Source organism: Berkeleyomyces rouxiae (assembly GCF_048999995.1).
Source record: "Berkeleyomyces rouxiae strain 22BRR77 chromosome Unknown BrBRR77_ptg000011l, whole genome shotgun sequence".
Taxonomy (NCBI): Eukaryota; Fungi; Ascomycota; class Sordariomycetes; order Microascales; family Ceratocystidaceae; genus Berkeleyomyces; species Berkeleyomyces rouxiae.
Window position 1 is genome coordinate 887,570 of NW_027396501.1, and position 22,108 is coordinate 909,677.

Sequence of the window (22,108 nt, forward strand, 5' to 3'; positions counted from 1 at the left end):
TTTGGGGGAGCATATCGGTGTAATTTGATTGTGCAGGTGACAAGTGATTGGGATGCAGTGAAGGCAGACGTGTTGTGGTGATCGGGGTAGTGAGCGGGGTGGTGATGCGGAAGTCAAGTTGCGAACAACACAGGATTGAAATTACAAAAGAAAGGTTAGGCACAGAGCATGAACTGCTTGATACACACACGCCGGTATAATTGGATTTTCTAGGCGACAAGTGGTCGATGTGCTGTGACGGTAAACGTGTCGTGATGTTCGAAGCAGTGAACGCGGTGGTGATACGAAAATTGACTTGACAAGACGGGGAGAATGCACGACGAAAGAAAGTCTATGCTCCGAGAATGAACAAACTAAAGTGCAGACGGAAATACAATTGAATTGCAGAGGGGACAAGAGGCGGCTGAGCTGTGACGACAAACGTGTTGTGATGTTCGGAGGTGTGCGCGGCGTTGAGATGCGAAGTTTGGTTTAGCGGAACAGGGAGTGTGCAGGTTGAAAATAAAAACAGGCGCGGAGGATGAACCAACTGAAATACACACGAAAAACCAATTGGATTGCAGAGGCGTCAAGAGTTGGTTGAGCTTTGACGGTACACGTGTGGTGGTGTTCGGAGGTGTGTACGTGGTGGTGATGCCAAAATCAATTTCGAAAGACGGAGACATTGCAAGAAGAAAAGTAAACTAGACTCGGGAAACCAACGGAATGAGAGAAAACTATCAGTATAGTTGAAATGTAGAGGCGAAAAGTAACTCATGTGCTGTCAAGGCGAACGTGGTGGGATGACCCGGGGTATGCACGGGGTGGAGACGCCGAAATTGATTTGACGACATGACGACACTGCACCACGAAAATAAAAACAGACCTAGGGAATAGTCCGAGCAAGATCTGGCTATTGGTATAATTGGATTCCGCAGGGAACAAGCGGTTGAGGTGCAGTGACGTCGGACGTGTGGTGGTGATCGGGCCTGTGATTCTGATAATTAAGTTAAAGAAATCAGGCGATTTAAACTGGGAAAGCCAAGCATACTGGCAAAGTGGACAAACTTTGGTGAGTTTATTGATATACCCCAACCACGTTGACGATGAGTAGTTGAAGTGTAGTAAGGTCGAACGCAGGATGCTTGCTGTTGAGAGAAGTGATCTCGTCAGTCAAGCCACAGACATGAACACGATGAAAGCAGGAAATGAAAAAACACCCAGAGGATAGCCTAGCCTTGACGGGCTTATTTGTATAATTTGCTTGCACTGTAGATCAGTGGTCCGCATGCAGTGAAGCTCAACGGGTGGTGGGCATCGGGGTGGTGATCATTGAAGTCAAGTTACGAACGTGAGGACATTTAAAGTGAGACATCAAAGTATACTCGGAGGATAGCTAGACAATGCTCAGCCTATTAATGCAGTCTAATTTCCCGGGCTATAAATGATTGAGGTACAGTGAAGTTCAACGTGTGGTAGTAGTCAAGGGAGTGATCCCGTAAGGCAGGTAACAAGCACGTGGAGATTTAAATAAAGAAATCAAAGTGAACTCGAGGGATGGCCCAACGTCATTGAGCTTACTGATATTATTTGATTTGATTGCGCTAGATACAAGTAGCTGATGTGCAACGATGGTAAACGTCTGGTGATGGTCGGGGCGGTGTTTCCGGGAATCAAGTTATCGACACGTAGACATTCAAGATAACAAAACAAAGTGCAGATTGTGTGATTCCAGACAGGCAGACTGAGGCAAAAATGAACTAAGGCGAGGGTTTTGTTTAACAGACTACTGCAGTAAATAACAGATACGAAGTAACGGGTTTGAAGAAGTGACGATGCAGTTTGTTAGTGTGTAAGGACAAACAGTACAGTGGAGTATATTTGTGGTACGTGGACTTGCATTCAACTGTAGTGGCAGTAGGTACAGTATATACTCTCTTGTTTTGAGATGCAAGGCAAGACTGACAGGCGACAGAAGATATGGAAAACAAAGGCTGATTACAGGTAGTGGAAGTGATGGTGAGGTTCAGTGTTGAGCATAGGATAAGGCTGCGGTCGGTTGATTCAGATTAACAGGGTAGGACATGGGGTACAGTGGCATAGGGCAAGATTGTGTGTAGTATGTGGCAATGGTGTGGACAAGGGGATGGACAAAGAGGACCAGGAATAGGTGAACAACTGACGGGAGATTTATGGTGGGACATGGGCGGACAAGGTGTGTAACAGGTATGTCATCAAGTATCAGGACAAGCAAGTTGAGAACAAGGTGGACAAGCAAGTTGAGAAGCAAGTTGACAAAAGGCAGGATAATTAAGTGGATAAGTGGCAGGATAAGTTGACAATTAGGTTGACAGACAGGTCGACAATTATGTTTAGACGTAGGTTGACAAGTAGTTTATTACATAGGTCGACAACCAGGTGGACAAGTGGTTTAATAGATAGGTGGACTCGTGGGTGTAGGAATAGTTGGACAAGTAAGTGGACAAGTGTAGTGGTTGGTATGAATGACAGGGCAAGAGTGACACAAGCATAGGTTGGATGGAAATGATGAATGAAGAATGAAGAATGATGGTGATTGTCAAGTAGCGGGGTTTGCGAGATATGATGAGAAATGACAAAAAGCAGTGATACAAGTAGGAACAAGGAGATGAAGGCGATGAGGGGATGTAAGTGGGTTGATATGGTTGATGGATTGAGGGTTGGATGAACAAGTGTGGTGAGATTCAATAGTTTGTATTTTGGCTTAGGCGGCCAACCCTAATTGTGGAGAATCATGTGATCAGAGATGTAACCCTGAAAGTGTAGAGTCATGTGACTAAGATACAGAACCCTAGCGAGACAAGTCATGTGACACATGCATTATGTCATGAATAGCCATTCTTGCCATTGCCATTGCATAGGGTTATGCCTGGCACCTTACCCCGCTTCCGTTGTGTCACGCTAATGTTCCAAGGACGTATGATGATACGGTTATACCACTTGGTGGTCTGTGTAACCTTGAGGTGTCACTCCGGTTTATCTACTCGGGTGTGGCCGGCTTGCACACTATAGATCATCGCTATTAGGTAACTCGGTACTCTGCAGTTGATGCAGCTTATTCTGAGTTGACTGCTATTCTCGTTCCTTTTGTGTCAACAGCGTTTGAGCGTGGGGCCCACACCTGTTAGGCCGATATCGCTGTAACGCGACATATCGTTGCCTGGGTGTCTTGAGGGATTTTCAGTTCTGCTGCTGCCGTGTTGGTTTATCTCGTGAACTAACATCCGGTTTGATAGTAGCGTCTGGTAACGTTGAGTTACGTATGTCCCCACTTTCGGTTATCTGTGATTTGGTTCTAGCTTGGGAAGATCTCTGTTGTCAGAATCTGCAACGCCTTAAATAGCGTTGCCTTCTGCCCTGTGTGATCAGGTTAACTCTTGCTCCCCAAGCTTAACAATCACATACACCCCTTTTGCCATTCTTCTTTGTATACTAGTTTATAGTATCACTTCTTCGATAGTACCTTCTTCTTTAGTACTATATCTTTAATTATCACTTGTTTCTTGATAGCCTTCATTGCATCAGTACCTTCTGTCGTCTTCGTTACCTCAGTGTTCCTGTGATTGTTTATTCCCTTCCGTGTGTTATAAGATCAATTAGTTGAGTGTGCCTCTTTACCTCAAACCGACCATACGACCTAGAGAGTTCTATCCTCTCCTCCCGGCCGTATATCCGCGCAGGCCTGACTGTCCACCTCTGGAACCTATCATTGTCCTGAGTCGTTGGCTTTCTAGAACCCTAATGGTTTCCTTGGGCCCTATCCGTAATATTTTGTTAAGCTTCATTTAAAGACTCACACATTCTTCCAACTCTTTGTTATTCTTTAGCACACCTTATTCTTCTTTTCGTTCCGGCTCTCGACTACGGCCGATATCCCGTCTTCCTATGATCATACTAGCGCTGCTGTTGTTACACAACCTTCTTCGTCCGCTAGTCATAACTCGGCTCTTTCTGGTTCTTAGTTGATTCCATTTCTCAATCTACTTCTCTTCTTCTGTGGACAGTCAGTTGATGGCACTGTCTCTGTCCCAGCTCCTTTAATTTCGTTGAAGCACTTTGTTCCTCTAGGCTAATGTCGTCTCAAGCTTTGCGTTCCACTGCAAGCAATGAGAACCGGCGGGCTCACCGCACTACCGCTGAGCAGGTTCTCGATCCTGTTGATCAGGATGACCTACGGCTAGAACAAGTGCACAAGCGATATCCCGAATGCAGTTCGGACAGTTATTATGATTTGCGTCCGGTGTTCTTGCGGGATGGTGTACCTTCAACCACCTCTTGTCAAGACGCAGGTCATGCTGTTAATCTTGTCTCGACTGCCGAACATATCAATACTCTTCCGTCTGATGATGCACATCTAAATTTGCAACTTGTCAAGCAAAACCTGGATGGCATGCTCACACGTGGCTTCATTGCCCCTACTTCTTCAGTGTTGGCTTCTCCGATTCTTTGTCCTCGGGAACCAGGCAGTGTACGATCTTCTGTTGATTTACGGGCGGTCAACTACCTTATTTTATAAGCTGTTCATTTGGTCCCGCATCAACCAGTCGTTACAACTTGCCACATCTGAACGGGGGTTTCCAGAAAGCCATGTCTACCAGCTATGCACCTTTTGGCTTGCAGCAATGATGTTGCCAACTCCCAGATTACTTTGAGTTACAACATGGTACCTGAGTGTATAAAGTGTTGTTGTTGAGTTTACTCACACACCTGCCATTGTGCCAAAGCATGTTATTGAGTTCTTGTGGGATTTCTTGGACAGTTTATGTCTGTTTTTAGACCTCTGTGTCTGTATTTCTTGGCCTTTGTCTTGCCTAATTGTTTTGACTCCTGTTGGGTCTATTTATATGATATCAGCAGCTAGTGTCTGTTCTTTGCTGAGCTCGTTGGTTCTACGAACAGCTCGTGTCTGTTCTTTGGGTTGACACCTCTTAATGCCTCTTCCTTGTGACACCGTGTGTCCATCGGCGACTGCTTTTTTTGTGTCTCTTCTTTGACCACTATGGTGCTTGCGTTTGACCCCTGCTGGGTTATAATTGCCGACAGCTCGTGTCTGTCCGGGTATTGATAGTTTATATCTACTCGCTTTGCTGACAGCCCGTGTCTGTCTGGGTATTGACAGTTGCTGTCTACTCGCTTTGTTAACAGCTCGCTTCTGTCCCACTTCTTGACAGTTATGTCTAGTCTTCGTGCCACAGTTGTGTCTAATGCGTTAGGCCACTGTTCGGACTATTTTCTTTCGGCTGTTGTTGTGTCTACTTACGACCACTATACGTCTACTTCTTGTGACATGTTCTGTGTCCTCTACTTTGGACAGCTCTCTTGCCTGTTACTTTCTTCGACTCTGTTACGTCTACTTGCGACTACTCTATGTCTCCTTTCTTCGACCTCTTTGTGTCTTCACTTGGGCCTACTCTCTGCCTCTCTCTTTTGGACAATATCTTGTTGTTTTTCTTCTCGTTAAAAGAAACACGATGTCCCTCTTCGAAGTCCTGCCTATGGTGGTGCAGGCCAGTCTTGTATCTTGTGCTGAAATACTGCCAAGTTTGACAAGCTGACTTTACCAATTTCTTGTTTTCCCCTTTCACCAATACTCTTTACGGATCCTGCACGTCTTTGTTTCCATGCTGTCTGTTGTCATATACCAATTACCCGATCGATGATGAGTCCCCATTACACATGTTAGTCTATTCTCCCACAACCGGAATCGTGTTCGTTTACATCCATCGAACCATGTCCCAGGGGGTTCTTAGCTATTGTGGAGGCGATTATGTCGCGGCGATTGATGATTGTGCCAACTGAGTAGCCACTCTGGTGTACACTTGTTACCAGAACTTGGTAGTTCTCAGGGGACCTTCTGCATCTTGCAGGCAACAGATTTATGGGCTATGGAACTGAGCGATTGTTGTTTGTTATAACCTACAGGCCTGGCTCTTACTTCTATGACCAATGCCATAACTAGGGAGGACAACAAGGTTGAAAAACCTTTGCCTTTGCGGGTACTGAGCTGCGTTCTCAACTTATTCCCACTTAAGATCCTTGGTGCTGCCCCTCGGTTGATGAGGTTGCCTTTCGTTATTCCCATTCTTTTTTACCTTCCTCTTGTCTGTGGACACGAGGCCCTTACGAAGTTGTCGTTGCACTTCAAGGCCTTGTTTTATGTTGATCAGATGTACAAGCTTTCATGCTAGGGATTCCGTTGATCCCCTATACGTCACGATGTTGTTGGTGCATCGAGATCTACAATTCTTGCCTGCGGAGTCATGCTGTGTCTAGACCCGTATGGTTGGCTTATTCCTTCTGTTCCGATTCTGCAAAGCCCGGTGGACTTCCGTGTCCCTAGATGCCCGGCTTCCTTTTGCGAATTCTCCGACTTGATTCTAGTCTAGGATGTGGCGATCTTAGTACTGCTGTGGAAATCAGTCATTTAAAAGGAGCATACTGTCATGAATAGCCATTCTTGCCATTGCCATTGCATAGGGTTATGCCTGGCACCTTACCCCGCTTCCGTTGTGTCACGCTAATGTTCCAAGGACGTATGATGATACGGTTATACCACTTGGTGGTCTGTGTAACCTTGAGGTGTCACTCCGGTTTATCTACTCGGGTGTGGCCGGCTTGCACACTATAGATCATCGCTATTAGGTAACTCGGTACTCTGCAGTTGATGCAGCTTATTCTGAGTTGACTGCTATTCTCGTTCCTTTTGTGTCAACAGCGTTTGAGCGTGGGGCCCACACCTGTTAGGCCGATATCGCTGTAACGCGACATATCGTTGCCTGGGTGTCTTGAGGGATTTTCAGTTCTGCTGCTGCCGTGTTGGTTTATCTCGTGAACTAACATCCGGTTTGATAGTAGCGTCTGGTAACGTTGAGTTACGTATGTCCCCACTTTCGGTTATCTGTGATTTGGTTCTAGCTTGGGAAGATCTCTGTTGTCAGAATCTGCAACGCCTTAAATAGCGTTGCCTTCTGCCCTGTGTGATCAGGTTAACTCTTGCTCCCCAAGCTTAACAATCACATACACCCCTTTTGCCATTCTTCTTTGTATACTAGTTTATAGTATCACTTCTTCGATAGTACCTTCTTCTTTAGTACTATATCTTTAATTATCACTTGTTTCTTGATAGCCTTCATTGCATCAGTACCTTCTGTCGTCTTCGTTACCTCAGTGTTCCTGTGATTGTTTATTCCCTTCCGTGTGTTATAAGATCAATTAGTTGAGTGTGCCTCTTTACCTCAAACCGACCATACGACCTAGAGAGTTCTATCCTCTCCTCCCGGCCGTATATCCGCGCAGGCCTGACTGTCCACCTCTGGAACCTATCATTGTCCTGAGTCGTTGGCTTTCTAGAACCCTAATGGTTTCCTTGGGCCCTATCCGTAATACATTAACCCTGAATACACATGGGTCACATGACAAATGTGATAACCCTAAGGTTGATCGAGTCATGTGATCTGAACCACTAACCCTAGTCGTAAAGCGATCATGTGACATACATGTAAACCCTAACCCTTGTCCCGGACATGGAAATTTTGAAGTTCAAAATTTTGAGAATATGATGTCATAGTAGAGCGGATATGAGATTTAGCGAACCGCTAGTGTTGGATGAAAGAGAGAAGAAAGGGAGAATAAAGGAGGAAAAAAGGGAGAAAAGAGAAGAAAATGGAGCGTGAATTAAAAGGGGTGGAAAGTGAATAGAAAGTAAAAGTGATAAGGTAGGGTTTTAGGGTTTTATATTTCGTGAGTTAAATAAATTATGATATTATTTAAGATTACAAGCATTAAAAGATGATAAAAATACTGTATATTCTAATCAAAAAATAAGTATAATATGAAAAGTTAAATTTAGCAATGGAAATATTAAATCATGTTCAAATTTAACAGTATGTACATTAACAATAGAAGATTTCTTTAGTACTTATAAATCATTTTTAAAAATTTTTTCTTTAGAGAGTTTCTGTGTAGCAGTTTCAGAAGATATGACTGTGGAAGTATTTGATAAAAATTTAAAAACTCCTATTGGTACAATAATATTTAATTACAAATTAGAAAATACGGATCGCACAAACATTATGAAAAAATTTGATGATATAAAAGATAAGGAAGTGGTAAAAAAGGAGATTAAGAATTATAAAAAATTTATTAACAATTTTATGAAATTTAAAGGATTTAATATTCCTTTCACAATGGATTTATTTTTATGAAATAAGAATATTACATTTGTTAATGAATATACTATGGCGTTTTTTACACAAGAGATTTTTATAGATAATAAAAGTGTTAATTTAAATTTTACTATATCAATAGATGATAATTGTTATAGTATATATGGATTTATAAATAACAATCAAGTTGTAACAATTAAAGATATATGTGCAGATACTAGAGACCTTAATACTTTTGAAAGAATTGTGATATATGGTAAAAAAACATGTGTTTATTATATTGAAGCTAATGAAATAAAAAATTATTATGAAAATATACCTGTAAAATATATGCAAACTACTAAAAAGTGTATGATAAACTATGATCAACCTAAATTAATAACATATGATGTTGAAACTATGACAACTCAAATTAAAGATGATAAAGGGGTAATAAAAAATAAATTAATACCTATAGCTATATCAATATATGATGGTTCAACTTCTAAAAACTTCTTTTTTGAACCAGATAATTGAGAAGAGGGAATGATTAATTCAATTAAATATTTAATGAAAAGAAAATATGATAGTTGAAAAGTTTATACACATAATTTCTCATACTTTGATTCTATCTTTATATTATCTACATTATCTAAATTAGGTAAGATTTCTCTTGTTATGAGAGAGAATAAGATATTAAAACTTACATTTAAATTTAATTGTAATTCTAAAAGAGATTATACATTAACATTCATGGATTCATTACTTATTTTACCAGATTCTTTAAGTAAATTATCTTCAAGTTTTAATATTGAAACAAAAAAATTAAATTTTCCAATACATTTATTAACAAAACCTGGCTTAGATATAAATTATGCGGGTAAAGTTCCAGAATACACATTATTCCCTAATGCTAATACAAATAAATTTACTTTAAATGATTATAATAAATATTGTGAAGATTATATAAATAAAAACTGAGTATTTAAGGAAAAACTTCAAGAATATTGTAGTATTGATACAATAGCATTATATCAAATAATAAAATCTTTTCAACATCAAATACATAAACAATTTAGTATAGACATTTTAAAATTCCCTACCTTAGCATCTATTGCTTTTAATATTTATAGATCAAATTATTTACAAGATAATACTATACCATTAATTAATAATTCGCTACATTATGTGTTTAAACAAAGCTATTATGGTGGTATTACTGATTTATATAAACCTTCAGGACATAATATCAGATCTTATGATGTAAATTCACTATACCCTTTTGCTATGTATTCAAATAATATACCATTTGGTTGTATTTTATATTTTAAAAATAAAGGTAATGCAATTAAAATTCCTAAAATATATCAGATGAAAAATGAATTACATGGATTCTTTAAAGTCAAGGTTAAAGCACCAAAGAATTTAAATACACCTTTTTTACCTTTCAGAATTAAAACTACAAACGGAATCCGTACAATATTTCCTTTAGGTACCTGAATTGGCTGATATTATAGTGTTGAAATAGATAATGCTAAAAAATATGGTTATGAATTTGAAATTATGGAAGGATATTTAATGGAAAAATCTAAAATCTTTAATAATTATATACAGGATTTATATAAAATGAAAGTAAACTCCTCAAAAAATGATTCTAAATATTATATTGCGAAATTATTAATGAATTCTCTATATGGTAGATTTGGATTAAATCCGGAAATAAAAACAGTTAAAATTGTCGATAATAATGCATTAGATGAAATAATTAATTCAAAAAATTCAATTGATATTACACCCCTTAATGAAGACAAAATTTTAGTCTCCTATATTGAAAATCTTGAGGAAAATTCAATAAAAAATATTTCTATACCTATTGCATCTTCTATAGCATCTTTATCAAGAGTTCATATGTCAAAATTTTTAGTTAAATATACTAATAATTTATATTATGTAGATACTGATGGAATTAAAGTTGATTGTGAACTAGATCCTGAAGAAATACATGATAAAGAACTAGGTAAAATGAAACATGAATATACATTATCTGAATTTACTTCTTTAGCCCCTAAGGTTTATGGAGGTATATACGAAAATAGTAGTAAAGAAATTGTTAAAATTAAAGGATATAGCTCTTCTATACCTTATGCAGAGTTAAAGAAAGGATTAATTAAAGATAATACAATTAATTTAAATCAAGATAAATGATATAGAAATTTATATGAATCGGCAATATTTGTTGAGAATACTAATTATACTTTATCTGTTACAAAATCTAAAAGAGAAATTATTTATGACGATCAAGGTAATTTTACTGACACTAAACCTCTAGTTTTAGATATTCAAAATGAAGAAGAAGAAAAAATAAATATTTTAAATAACTTTTAAACTCCGTCTCTTCTGGATATTATGTTTAAGTTATATTATATCTTAGTTATACTTTTACATAATATCCAGGCAACAATACATTTATAATAATTGAAATAGCATACTAATCTAGTACACTATTTTCTTTTAGGCTATAAATCACATTATATTTAAACATATTTGCATAAAACCTTTATCAAATTATGTAAGTTATTGTGTTTTTTCCCCTTATCAATGCGTAGTATAATTTTATAGTTTTTACCAAATTTATATTGATATTAGGATCCTGGATATTTATATATTTTTGATTTTGAATATAATTAGGATCATACCCTAAATTTTGTAATACACCTATTTTAGATTTATCATATAGTATAAATTCATTATCTTTATTATTATTAGAGTTTAATAACTCTGTATTATTATTACTATCATTTTTAATATCTCTATTCTTAGTTGAATACATACGTAGTTGATAGTTAACATTTTTATTTAAATCATTGTTGTAGGATGTAGATAAACGTTTGATTAAAATATAATCGCTTCAAATAAAATTTAATAGTTTTAAATACAAGTTAAATATAAATAATTTTATATTATTAAGATAATTAACTAGTATAATATCTATAAATATAAGTCTAATTAATGTAAATATATTTAATATTAAGTTTATTCATTTGAAATTAAATCATAACATTTTACTAATAGTAATTACCCCAATAAATGGTTTAATAGCAAAAAAGTTAAATTTTTTCATATTTGTGTTTTTATTTTTATTATCTTGATCTAGCCATAAATTTTTAGCTTTAAAGCCATGATGATCATTGTCGCTAAAGTAAGTTTTATTAGTAGAATCTGTACTATAAAATCTCTTCTTATTAATACAAGTCTCTAGTATATTTAAATAAATAATTGTAAATCTAAGTAACATAATTTTGGTAATTTTTAAAAAATTGTTATATAAGATACTATATTTTACAAGTAATCCTAGCTAAAATTACTAAACCTAATCACACAAACTCTGTAGTTCTGCATTCAATAAATTTCTATAGTAAAAATGGGGAAAACCCCCTGGTATGACCACATTACTGCGTGCGACAGGATTCGAGAGAGAAAATGTGTTCTCTCTCTATAAAAGTATTAAAGAATGTCACTCCTTATACCAAAGACTCGGGGGTGTCTCGCTTGTAACGTAATCTCGCCTGTATAAGCTCTAAAGTATATAATTATTTATAACTTATACAGATATATATTTTTAAGAGATCATATATTTACCTTTTTTTATTATATCTTGAATTTCTAAATTTCCCTTTACTGGTAGTTTAGGGACTTCTAAATATATATATCTATCCTTTTTATGAATTTTTACACATTCGATATTATTTTTTTGTACTAGCTCTATAGAATTTGCTTTTAACATTAATCTAAAATTTTTATCTATATTTTTTAAATAATCTTTTTTAGCATATATTTCAACAAATTTTAATCTAACAATATTTGCTAAATCCTCCATATAATTAGGATGTGTACCAAAACAATCATGGATAGGGAGAATGTAATTATTTCAATTATTTATGACTAAATTTAAATGTGAAGCATCTAGAGAATGAATTATGTTAGGTATAATAGCTTGTACTTCTTTTCTTGTATCAACATCATTTGTTCATTTTCTTAATACAGCCGTTCGATTTTTACCTAGTAAGTTAATGGTTATTTTTTGAATTTCTGATAAATTATATTTTTGAGTTAATTCTAATCCACTAGGAGTATTTCATGAAAATGGTATACCTAATTTCATATAAATTTTACAAATTTTCGTTAAATAAGTATAAATATCATAAAGTATAGGAAATTGATTAAATATATTATTATTAATAATATCTGCTAATTTATCTATTTTATAAACATCTAATTCTACAAATCCTTCTTCATTTAAAGCTGGAACTAGATAATTATTAACAGTTATTTCTATCAATTTATCATTTCGATGAATTTTTATTTTACGTTCTATTTTAGGGAATATAGATTTTAATTGTTCAGAAATACCATACGATGTAACATTATAAGTTTTAGTCATAATTGCTTTTTTAACCTCCTTTCTAGTTAATTTAATATCCTTAAATGATACTAAATCATCATCATTTTTATCAATTCAACTATTATTTATTGCATTGTTTATAGCCGGAATTGTTTTCTCATAAAAATCCTTTACATTATCATTTTCATTAACAAGATTTACATAATTAGCTAATTCACTATCTAATATCATTGCAGCGAAATGTTGAACTCCATTACATGTTGCATCTAAAAATATAGGCATATTTATGGCGTAGTTTGAATCATCCTGTAATTTTTTCATATTTAAACAAAATGCCGCAAATAATGTGGGGTTTTCTGAATTTAAAATAAAATTTTCATCCATTCTATATATCCTATCTAAATTTTTTATAATTCATTGATATTTCTCTTCAAAATTAAGTTTACCTATCTTTTTTTCATTATAAACATTAGCACCATAAATATAGAAGTAGAATTTACCTTGTTCACTTAATTTTTCGTATTTATTAATATTTAATAAAGCTAATGAAAATTCTGAAGCTTGATAGTCTAAATAGAATGATTGTGTATAAATTCTACCTCTTCAATCGATATTAACATTTAAATAAAATGGAATATTTGAATATACTTTAGCTATATCTAATGTAAACAAGTTATTAATATATACATTATGATCTAATTTTTTATAATAATCTAAAATAAATTTACCATCATTATCTAAATAATCTATAAGATCATTATTTGTTAAAAATTCTTGGCTATTTAATTTATTTATAGCATTATACATCTTTTGATTGATTTTAGTTTTATGAGAATGATTATCAGAACCTGTAATTAAATCTTTATCTAAGTTTAATTCATTTAATAAATTACCTCCTTTATTAGTTTTTGATCATAGTTTAGGTTTACATAACATAGGTAAAGATTGAGGAGAAACAATTAAATTATCTCTTATCGATTCTATATACATTTCATTTATTTGATATTGGTATGTATATTCCTTATTAAAACTATTTTCAAATATATTATTATTTGGGACTGTAAATGTAGATGAAAAAATATGTCCTAAATTTAAAATTTTTTTCTTATTAATATCTGTGATATTTTTAAAATCTTGATAAGATTCATATTCCGTTGAAGATTTAAAATGATTAAAAAAGATACTTTTTAATATATTCTCCCCAATTAAAATTTCAATATTTGTTGAATTAGATCTTTTATAATATGTTGTTAAAATTGACAATGTAATAATTATATGTTCAATATGTAATAAATTAAATTTTATATCTTTATGCAATCTTCTAAACGTATTAGAATTATAATACATTACTAATATCTCAAAAGCTTTTTTTACAATTATTGAATTTTTGCTATATAGAGAATCCTCTATATTAAATGAATTAAAATTAAAATCTATTCATTTTTTTTCAATAATATATTGAGCATTTTTTAAATTTGATTTATTTTCATTAATGATATTAGAAATTTCATTAAGGAAATACGATAATTTTTTAGGTTTCTTTAAAGTTGATAAATATTTTCCTCTTCTTAGATAAAAATTAAGAGAAAAAATATTCAAATGGGGGAAAATGAAAGGTGAAAAAATATAATTTTGTGTTTTATTGTTGATCGCAATCATAATTAATTTGGTATTGTACCAGGTAAAAATGAAATAAAAATATAATTTCATAAATAAAATATACCACCTGTTTTAAAAAAATTTAAGTAAAGATGCAAGTAAAAATAATTAAAAGAAGTAATTTATAATAGATTTTCTTTTAATTAATAAATAAACCGAGATAAGTCGTAAAGTCTAAAAAGTTAGTCTGTATATTATCTCATAAGGATGTGGTAAAAATTCCGAGAATAGTACGTGCGGTAAAAAATGAAAATCCTCTAAAAATTTTATCTGGTAGTGGGAGTATCTAAATAGGATACTGTATAAGTTGGCTTGATCTCGACTATTCTTCGTGTCAAAACTTGCATGAAGAACTAGTTGTGAAAACCTGAGCACCTGGATGCTTTCTAAAGTTCTAACTAACTACTCTCTCAGTGAAACTTGATATTTCTATCCAGTAGAGGAAATCTCCCCCAAAGAACTTGAAGAGTTTGGTTACACACGCAGTTAGCATCAGGGTCATCATGAACCTCACGAACATGTACAGAGCCAGTTTTGGCCATCCGAGAAGGTGTTACAGACGAGATTCTATCTCAAAGAAGCATACCTTTTTATAAAAGACGATGTTGATACGGGAAAGGCTGTATGGGCAAGTAATCTTCATCTAACTTTGACAACATGCTGAGAAAAGATGAAATCCGGAACGTACAACACGTTATAAACATGACAATGCTATTAACTAGTAAAAACAGATGTGGGTTGACAACAAGCCACTCTAATCATCATCTTCATCATCGTCATCCTCCGACGAGCTTTCCACCTCGTCCTCCGAATCTTCCAAGCCCTCGGGACGCGGTGTCATGATAAACGCCTCCAAGCACGTGATTCGGTTCTGCGTCTCATACGTGCCAAGCAACTTGCCCACCTGCGGCGCCACTGCCTCTTCCACCGCCTTCTTATCCGCTGAACTTTTACCCGCCGTTTTCTTATCCGTCTTGACGCGCTTCGCGCCCGCCTCCGACGCGGGAGGCATCTGCAGCTCTGTCGACTCCACGCGCCACACACGCACGCGCCCGTCGCTGCTACCAGCCACAATGACAAAGGCGCCGTCGGCGCTGCGCAGCACCTTGAAGTCCTTGATGCGCGTAGCGACGCCGGTAGCGCGGCCGCCGACCTGCGCGACCAGCTTGGCGACAGGTAGTGTGGAGTCGTCATCGTCATCGTCATCGCTCTCTTCGTCCTCGTCACCGTCGTCGGATGCGGGCTTGGTCAGGTCGCTCTGGCGCGTCGAGTAGAACAGCACGCGGCCGTCCTCGGTCGACACAGCCAGCAGCGTGTCGCCATCCTCGTCGGCCGGCAGACTCTCGTCCAGGCGCACGTAGGCAATCTGGTGGACCTTTGTGCGCACGTCGCCGAGCACAGTGCACCTGGCCGTGCTATCCATGCCGAACACGACGACGTCGCGGTCAAACGCAACGGCAAACTCGTCGCCATCGTCGGCGGTCGAGCCCCAGCGCACGCGGCGGCCCTCGCCCGACGAATGCTTGCCCTCGCCAGCTTGCACGAGTACGTCGCGGCCAAAGTTGAGCACGCCGGCCTTTTTGCCCGTCACCAGGTTCCACAGGCGCATGGCCTTTTCGCCGCGGCTGACAGAGATCATGACCTTGAGTGACGGGTGCACGGCAAAGTCGTTGACGCCGGCCGGCTGGCCGCCAAACACTGCCGTGTCGCCCGTTGGCCGGCCGTGCGCCTTGGGGATCGGCACCTTGATGGTCGACAGCAGCTGCCAGTCGCGCACGCGCGTGACGCCAATGACCGAGTCCTCGCCGGCGCTGAGCAGCTTGCCACGCGTGGGAAAGACGAGCGCGTTGACGCTGCTGCTGTGGTGCATGAGCGCACCAACCTCGCGGTTGTTCTTATTCTCGCGAATGGGCCGCGGCGCCAGCGCCGCCAGCAGCTTGTCGTCGGCCGACGCCGCCGTCGGCTCGGTCTTGGGCTCGTGTGCGCTCAGGTTGTAGACGTTGATGCGCTCGTCCGTGCTGCCCGAGGCTAGAAACACCTTTTGCCCCTGGCCCGGCACCGGCAGCGACGGCGGCGAGAGCGCCACACTGCGGATGGCAGAGTTGTGTGCGTTGAATAGAAAAGTGTCGGCAAAGGCGGTCGAGGTCGGCGCGATGCGAGCTGTCAGGCCGTGGAGCACACGGTCATATGAGCCGGTGATGATCTGGATGGTGAACGGCGCTGCGGTGCTGGTCGGCTTGGGCGCTTCGGGGGCGGAGGGCTTTGTTGTGGTGGGAGTTGACGTAGTGGTGGATTTCTTTGCGGCCGCAACGCCGGAGGACACGACTTCTGATCTCTTTCTTTTCGCCATTTTATATGTGTATGTGAGGAGAGTAGTTTCAAAGGTTCACTGAAGAGGGTAGATCGGAAGGGCAAACTCGGGCTCGTTTCATTAATAAAATTCAAAATTCTACGAAGAAAGAGTTGGCTGCGATTCTGCTTCAAAATACTCGAGAAAAAAAAAATGTTTGTTCTGCCGTACGCCAAACTTCTTTATCGATAAGAGATAATCTAGTAGCCCCACTTTCGATTGTTGTTAAAAGCGTACGGAGGAAACCTCATTGTCATAACAATAAAATGTGGATTTTATCTACATGTCACTGATCCGGTTCACAATGCTTCATATTGAACAAATCTGCGCTTGAAAAAGCCACCCAACAACACAAATGGCTACTCGCATGGTGTGCTGGACATACAAAGAAGAAAGAGAAAAAAAAACAGAAAGTGCTGCGAAACTACAGGTAGCCATCGCCAAGGGCAGGGAACTTGGTCGTCAGGAACATCACAATAGTTCACCCAAAATAGAACAATACAGAGAGAACCAGAAGAAAAAGAGAGCAGAGAGTCCTGGCCGTTTCATCGAGTGGAGGAAGCCAGCGTATTGATAAATATTACCACGACACCAACAGCTCCCACAATCCTGTGATGGAAACAAGATACTGCTGGCCCGCTACTTCTTGTCGAGATCCATGTCGACCATCTCAATTGCGCCCAGACTAGGAAACCGTTTAGAAAAGTCATTGAGATAGCTCGAGTCCCCTGCTGCAGACCCGGTGGTAGGGGCCGATCCCGCCGCCATGACGGGCTGCGCAGGAGCGAGTCCCTTGGTAGGGGATGCCGAGCGACCAGTGGATATCCCATTCAAGTGCCCAGGCTTCCGAGGCGCGACAGGTTTAGGTGGCAGCGGGGGACGGCCGGTACTTCCCCCTGTTGCGAGATCGTGTTTGACGCGCAGCTGGGTTTCGGATGCCATGGTACGCACGGGCTTGCGCGTGATTTCAGGGGGTGGAGGACGGTCAACTACCGGGCGCGGCGGCGGCGGTGGGGCGGCTGCTTCCTCGGGCTCGGTGTATCTCCCATATCCTTGGGCTGTACGCTGTACGGGCGCACTCCGCTGCTCTTCGCTAAGCAGGCTTTGAACTCTGTTTTGGATGCTAATCGCGCGCGAGACGCCGCCAATGCTTTTAGGAAGGGTAGATTCAGAAGCAGGTGACAGGGGACTACCGCTTTGCCGCTCAGTAAGCCGGCGCCGGTACTCGGCCTGCGCAGCCTCGACACGTCTTTCTTCCTCGGCCAGCTGTAGCCGCTCAAACTCGCGGCGCATCTCCGGCGTCATGTCTTGGTCATTTTCGGAATTGTGGCCGTCATCCGAGCGGCCGTCAGTAGCTTCAGATCCGGCTATGGGTGTCAATACTGTGTCGCGGATATCTTTCTTGGGTGAAGGCGAACGAGGAGACGGCTGCTTTTTAGACGAGGAGCTGTGATGGCTCTCGAATCGCTTGAAGGCGTCACCAAATTTTCCAGCGAGTATGTTTTTAGTGCCCGACAGTGAAAGACTAGTGCGCTTGCTAGACTTGGACTTCTTAGAGTCGGATTCCATTGCGTTGCGCAAGTATTCAAGGTCTTCTCCGCTAATATCCTGAGAGATACGGGACTTGTCAAGAGAACGCCGGGAGCTCTTGTCAAGAGAGCGGCGGCTCCCTTTATCCATTGAGGCTCTTTCTCTCTCCTTTTCACGTAGAAATTCCATGTTGGATTCAAGGTGCGTGCTCACCGGTCTTGGGCGTGCGCTAGTAGACCTAGACGGCGGGGAGGTATCAAGCAGATCGGCTGACAAGGTCTGGGGAGGAGGTCGCGACACTTCGAGAGACGGCCGGGACGAGGAAGGCACACGGTTGTGGCTTGACGATCTCATACCGGCAGACTTGGCAACACTGACAGTGTGAAGTTCGTCCGTCGAGTACCGGGAAACGCTACCGGATGGTGGAGGCAGGTTATCGGACGCAGTGGCATAACGGTGAATAATTGGCCGTGAGGAAGCAGCCAACTCGCCAGTTGTCATGGTCCCCACTGACACCATTGTAGACATGACCTGCGGCGACGAAGAGTAGGCAGAGGACCCGTGGGAGGAAATAGCTTCAAGTTCAGGATTCCTTGCAATGATGGCATAGGCCTTGTTGGTCTCCCCGCTAACAGGAGGCGGTGATCTTATACCCGTAGGTGTGGGCACATCTGACTTTTGGCGGGGTGTCTCGGCAGCCGCTGGAGCGCTTGAGCCACCGCGTGGGTGGGAAAAGGCTTCGTCGGCAAGCTTCTCGGTAACACGCTTGTCCAAAGTTGCAGGCAAAGAAGGAGAATCAAAGTCGAACTTGCTGCCTTGGTCATGGAGTAACGAGAACTGGTCAAGGGTCGGGAAGCGAGCAGATAGCTCGTCAGCAGGGTCGATATTGGCAGGAGGCGAGAGTACTACGGCGGGTTTGGCGGAAAGCTTGGCAGGAGCCGAAACTGAAGACGGGGCAGCGGGAGTTGTCGAGGTCTTGCTGGCATCCAGAGCCGCGAAGGGGTCGCCGTTGATGACGCGCATAGGTGAGGGACTAGGGCGGTTGACGGAGTGTGGGGCTGTTATTGGAGCCATTGAAGCGGCGGGAGTGGTGGAGGTTGGACGGCCGCGTCTCATGGGAACGATTTCGGGGAGGGCCTGCTGTACCGGAGCATGGTGGGAGATGGAGACACCGACAGCAGGCTTTTGGTCTGAGGTTGCGGCACCGGTCTTGTTTTCAAGATGCTTGTCAGGGATTGAAGAACTAGAGTATATGTCATGAATGGGAACGTCGCGGCCTTGCATACGGCAGGCCTCCTTCAGGACTTGGTATATGTTGGGTCGGCTCGAGGGCGCTTCGCGGAGCATGGCAGCTAAAGGCAGAGTAAGGGTTAGCCGAGTGGAAGCCAACAGGTGGAAGCCAGCAACGTGCATAGACAGAAGCCAAGGCCGGACATGTGCCTACCGATAAGGTTGCGCAGGCGATCGGAGAACTGCGGGTAGGCGGGGAAGCGCAGGCTAGCATTGAGGATAGCAAGCTGGCCCTGGTCTTCAAAGGGGGTCGTGTAGTAGCACAGCTTGTAGAGCAGCACGCCAAGGGCCCAGATGTCGGACTTTTCGTCAATGGGCTGCATGCGATACACGTCGACCATTTCCGGGCTGCGGTACTGCAGCGTGGTGTGGCGCTGGATGTCGTCGTCGATCTGGCGGCATTCGGCAACGGTGGTCGGAGCGGAGCGGGGCGGAGCGGCGGAGCCAAAGTCGCAGACCTTGAAGCGCTTCGACCCGTCGGAGCGGTTGGTGATGAGGACGTTTTCGACCTTGAGATCGCGGTGCAGCAGAGCCGGTTTCAGATAGTGCATGCACGCCACGCCCTCGGCCACGTCGCCAAAGATCTTGAGGATTTCGGGCTCGGTCAGGCGATGCTGCAGGCGGGTGTTCATAAAGTCAATAAGACCGCCACCGTTGCAGAACTCCATCAGCAGGAACACCTCGTAGCCGCCGCCCTTCATTTCCGAGGCGTGCGAGTCAATATACGTGACGATGGGCTTATGGCCCTTGAGGCGCTTCATGGTCTCGACCTCGGTGCGCATGCCGCGCAGTGTCTCCTTGTCCGGGACGGCCACCCTCTTGAGAACGGCCATGTCGGTCCCATCCACCGGCACCGGCATCTTGACGAGGTACACATGGGCAAAGCCGCCCTCGGAGAGGTATTTCTGGATCACCACCCGGTGGTTGCCGACCTGGATCTTGGTTCCGGGCGAAAAGGTGCCGGGCGGTTGTGAGGCCGTTATGGGCAGATGCATCTGCACGTGATGTGAGGCGGAAGCCATTGCGGGCGGCAAATGGCGGTCGCGGGGTTCGGAGCGGAGGCGGCTGACAAGAAAAAGACGGAGGTCGGGCGGGCGCGGTGTGGCCGGGGAGGGAGAGGCGGCAAATGAATCAATAAAATGGATAAAGAACGTTGCAGGACACGAGCCTCGGAGCACAAGGCTGGCTGGCGATGAGGACAGCAGGGCAGGAAGACAAGGGAAGCAGGCACAAGACGGCAGGTGGCGGAGGAGGAAAAGAAAACTGCCAACGCAAGACAAGACGGCGGAAAAAAAAGGAACCACGACGCAGAGGCCAAAAGACGAGCAAATGCTGCCAGCAAATGGCAAGTACACAGCGCGCTAAAAGCCGGCGAACAGCGGGTTTTGCGCAAGACCAAGACTCGGCGCAGACGGAGCAGCGAAACCAGCAAAAGCAGCGAAGCCAAAAGCGTGAATTCTCGGTAGGTGTGGGTGGGTATGGCCTCGGTGAGGACGACTAGCTCACAGCCAAATGAAGCAATAGCCGCAGCTCGGGATAGTAGAATACGAGCAGGCGGCCAGGGCTTCGCAGGCAACGGCACAATACAAAAAGTCACAAGAAAAAGACATATAAATCACAGAGAAAAATCTCGCCCAAAAAAAGGAGAAGAGAAAACCACCTATACACTTGGCTCTGCCTCCCCGTCACTGCTCGCTTTGCTTCTGGTGATGTCAAACCTCATACGCATCAGGTTGGTCCAAGCTGCCACCAGATCCACAGAACCACAAGGCCTTGCCTCCCTCCCTCTATTCCCCATCCTCCATCCTCTACCCCCTGGCCCAACCCCACTGAACTGTTCCTTTAGGCTGCCAAAAACTCAACACCGCCTGCACGATTGCTGCAAAGCGGGAAATGCCTCTGGCAGAACGACGCTAAAAGTGTGGCGCCCCCCGGTAGATGAATCCTGGCGGGGCGGGCCACGCCTGTACCCAGACCAGGTGCCACCAGGTGCCAAGCGGCTGTCACGCCGACACATGCCTCAACGTCCGCGTTCGACGGCGCTCCGGACTGGAATGCATAACAAGGACAATGATTCCCGCCGGGAATGACAAGAACCACAAAACACGCATCAGGAGGCGCAGGCCTGGAATGGAAACGTAAACACAGAAGCTATGGCGGGCCTCCATCTCCCAGCTTGCTAAATACGCTCCTTTGCAATATTACATTTCACATCAGATGCGACCCCGATGCCAAGCTGGTTCCACGGCGCCACCCTCCAGCTCTGCTGATTGCCCACCACTGTGATCAAGTTTTCAGCGGCCAAGAGCAAAGCCAAGTGTGATACCACGTCGTCAATCATCGACCTTTTGGCCGAGACACCCCCCCCCCCAGCTGCTGACACTCACGTCCAGCTACCCGTCTGGTGCTGTGGCACTCTGCCCGCTGACCACCGGGGCAACTCCTTGTGCCAAGTGTCACCATGGCCCATGTCCGTTTCACACCCTCCAATAGGCGGAATGGAGTCCGGCGTACTTTGCGGTCGCTGTCCATCCATGCCATCCGCAATCTCGCGGAATATCCATCCACCCAAGGGGCGTATCACAGAACGAGGAGGACCTGGTGTATGTCTTAGTCTTTGTCTTTGCATGTCTATGCTTCCACCCATCCAAACCGGCAAGGCCCTCTGCTCTCTCCTGTCTGCGCTTGTTTGGGTACAAGTAGCCGGAGACATAT

General features: G+C 42.1%; 2 protein-coding genes across 2 annotated transcripts; both read right to left on the reverse strand.

Moving 5' to 3' along the window:
• Positions 1-14,977: 14,977 nt before the first annotated feature.
• BROUX77_007291 (uncharacterized protein) lies at positions 14,978-16,573 on the reverse strand (the record flags this gene model as incomplete). The annotated part of the gene is made up of 1 exon (XM_073752370.1): positions 14,978-16,573. One exon carries the CDS (start codon positions 16,571-16,573, stop codon positions 14,978-14,980), a length of 1,596 nt encoding a protein of 531 aa, XP_073602702.1.
• Positions 16,574-17,212: 639 nt separating this feature from the next.
• BROUX77_007292 (uncharacterized protein) lies at positions 17,213-20,415 on the reverse strand (the record flags this gene model as incomplete). Its single annotated transcript, XM_073752371.1, has 2 exons — positions 17,213-19,455; positions 19,548-20,415. 2 exons carry the CDS (start codon positions 20,413-20,415, stop codon positions 17,213-17,215), a joined length of 3,111 nt encoding a protein of 1,036 aa, XP_073602703.1.
• Positions 20,416-22,108: the final 1,693 nt, after the last annotated feature.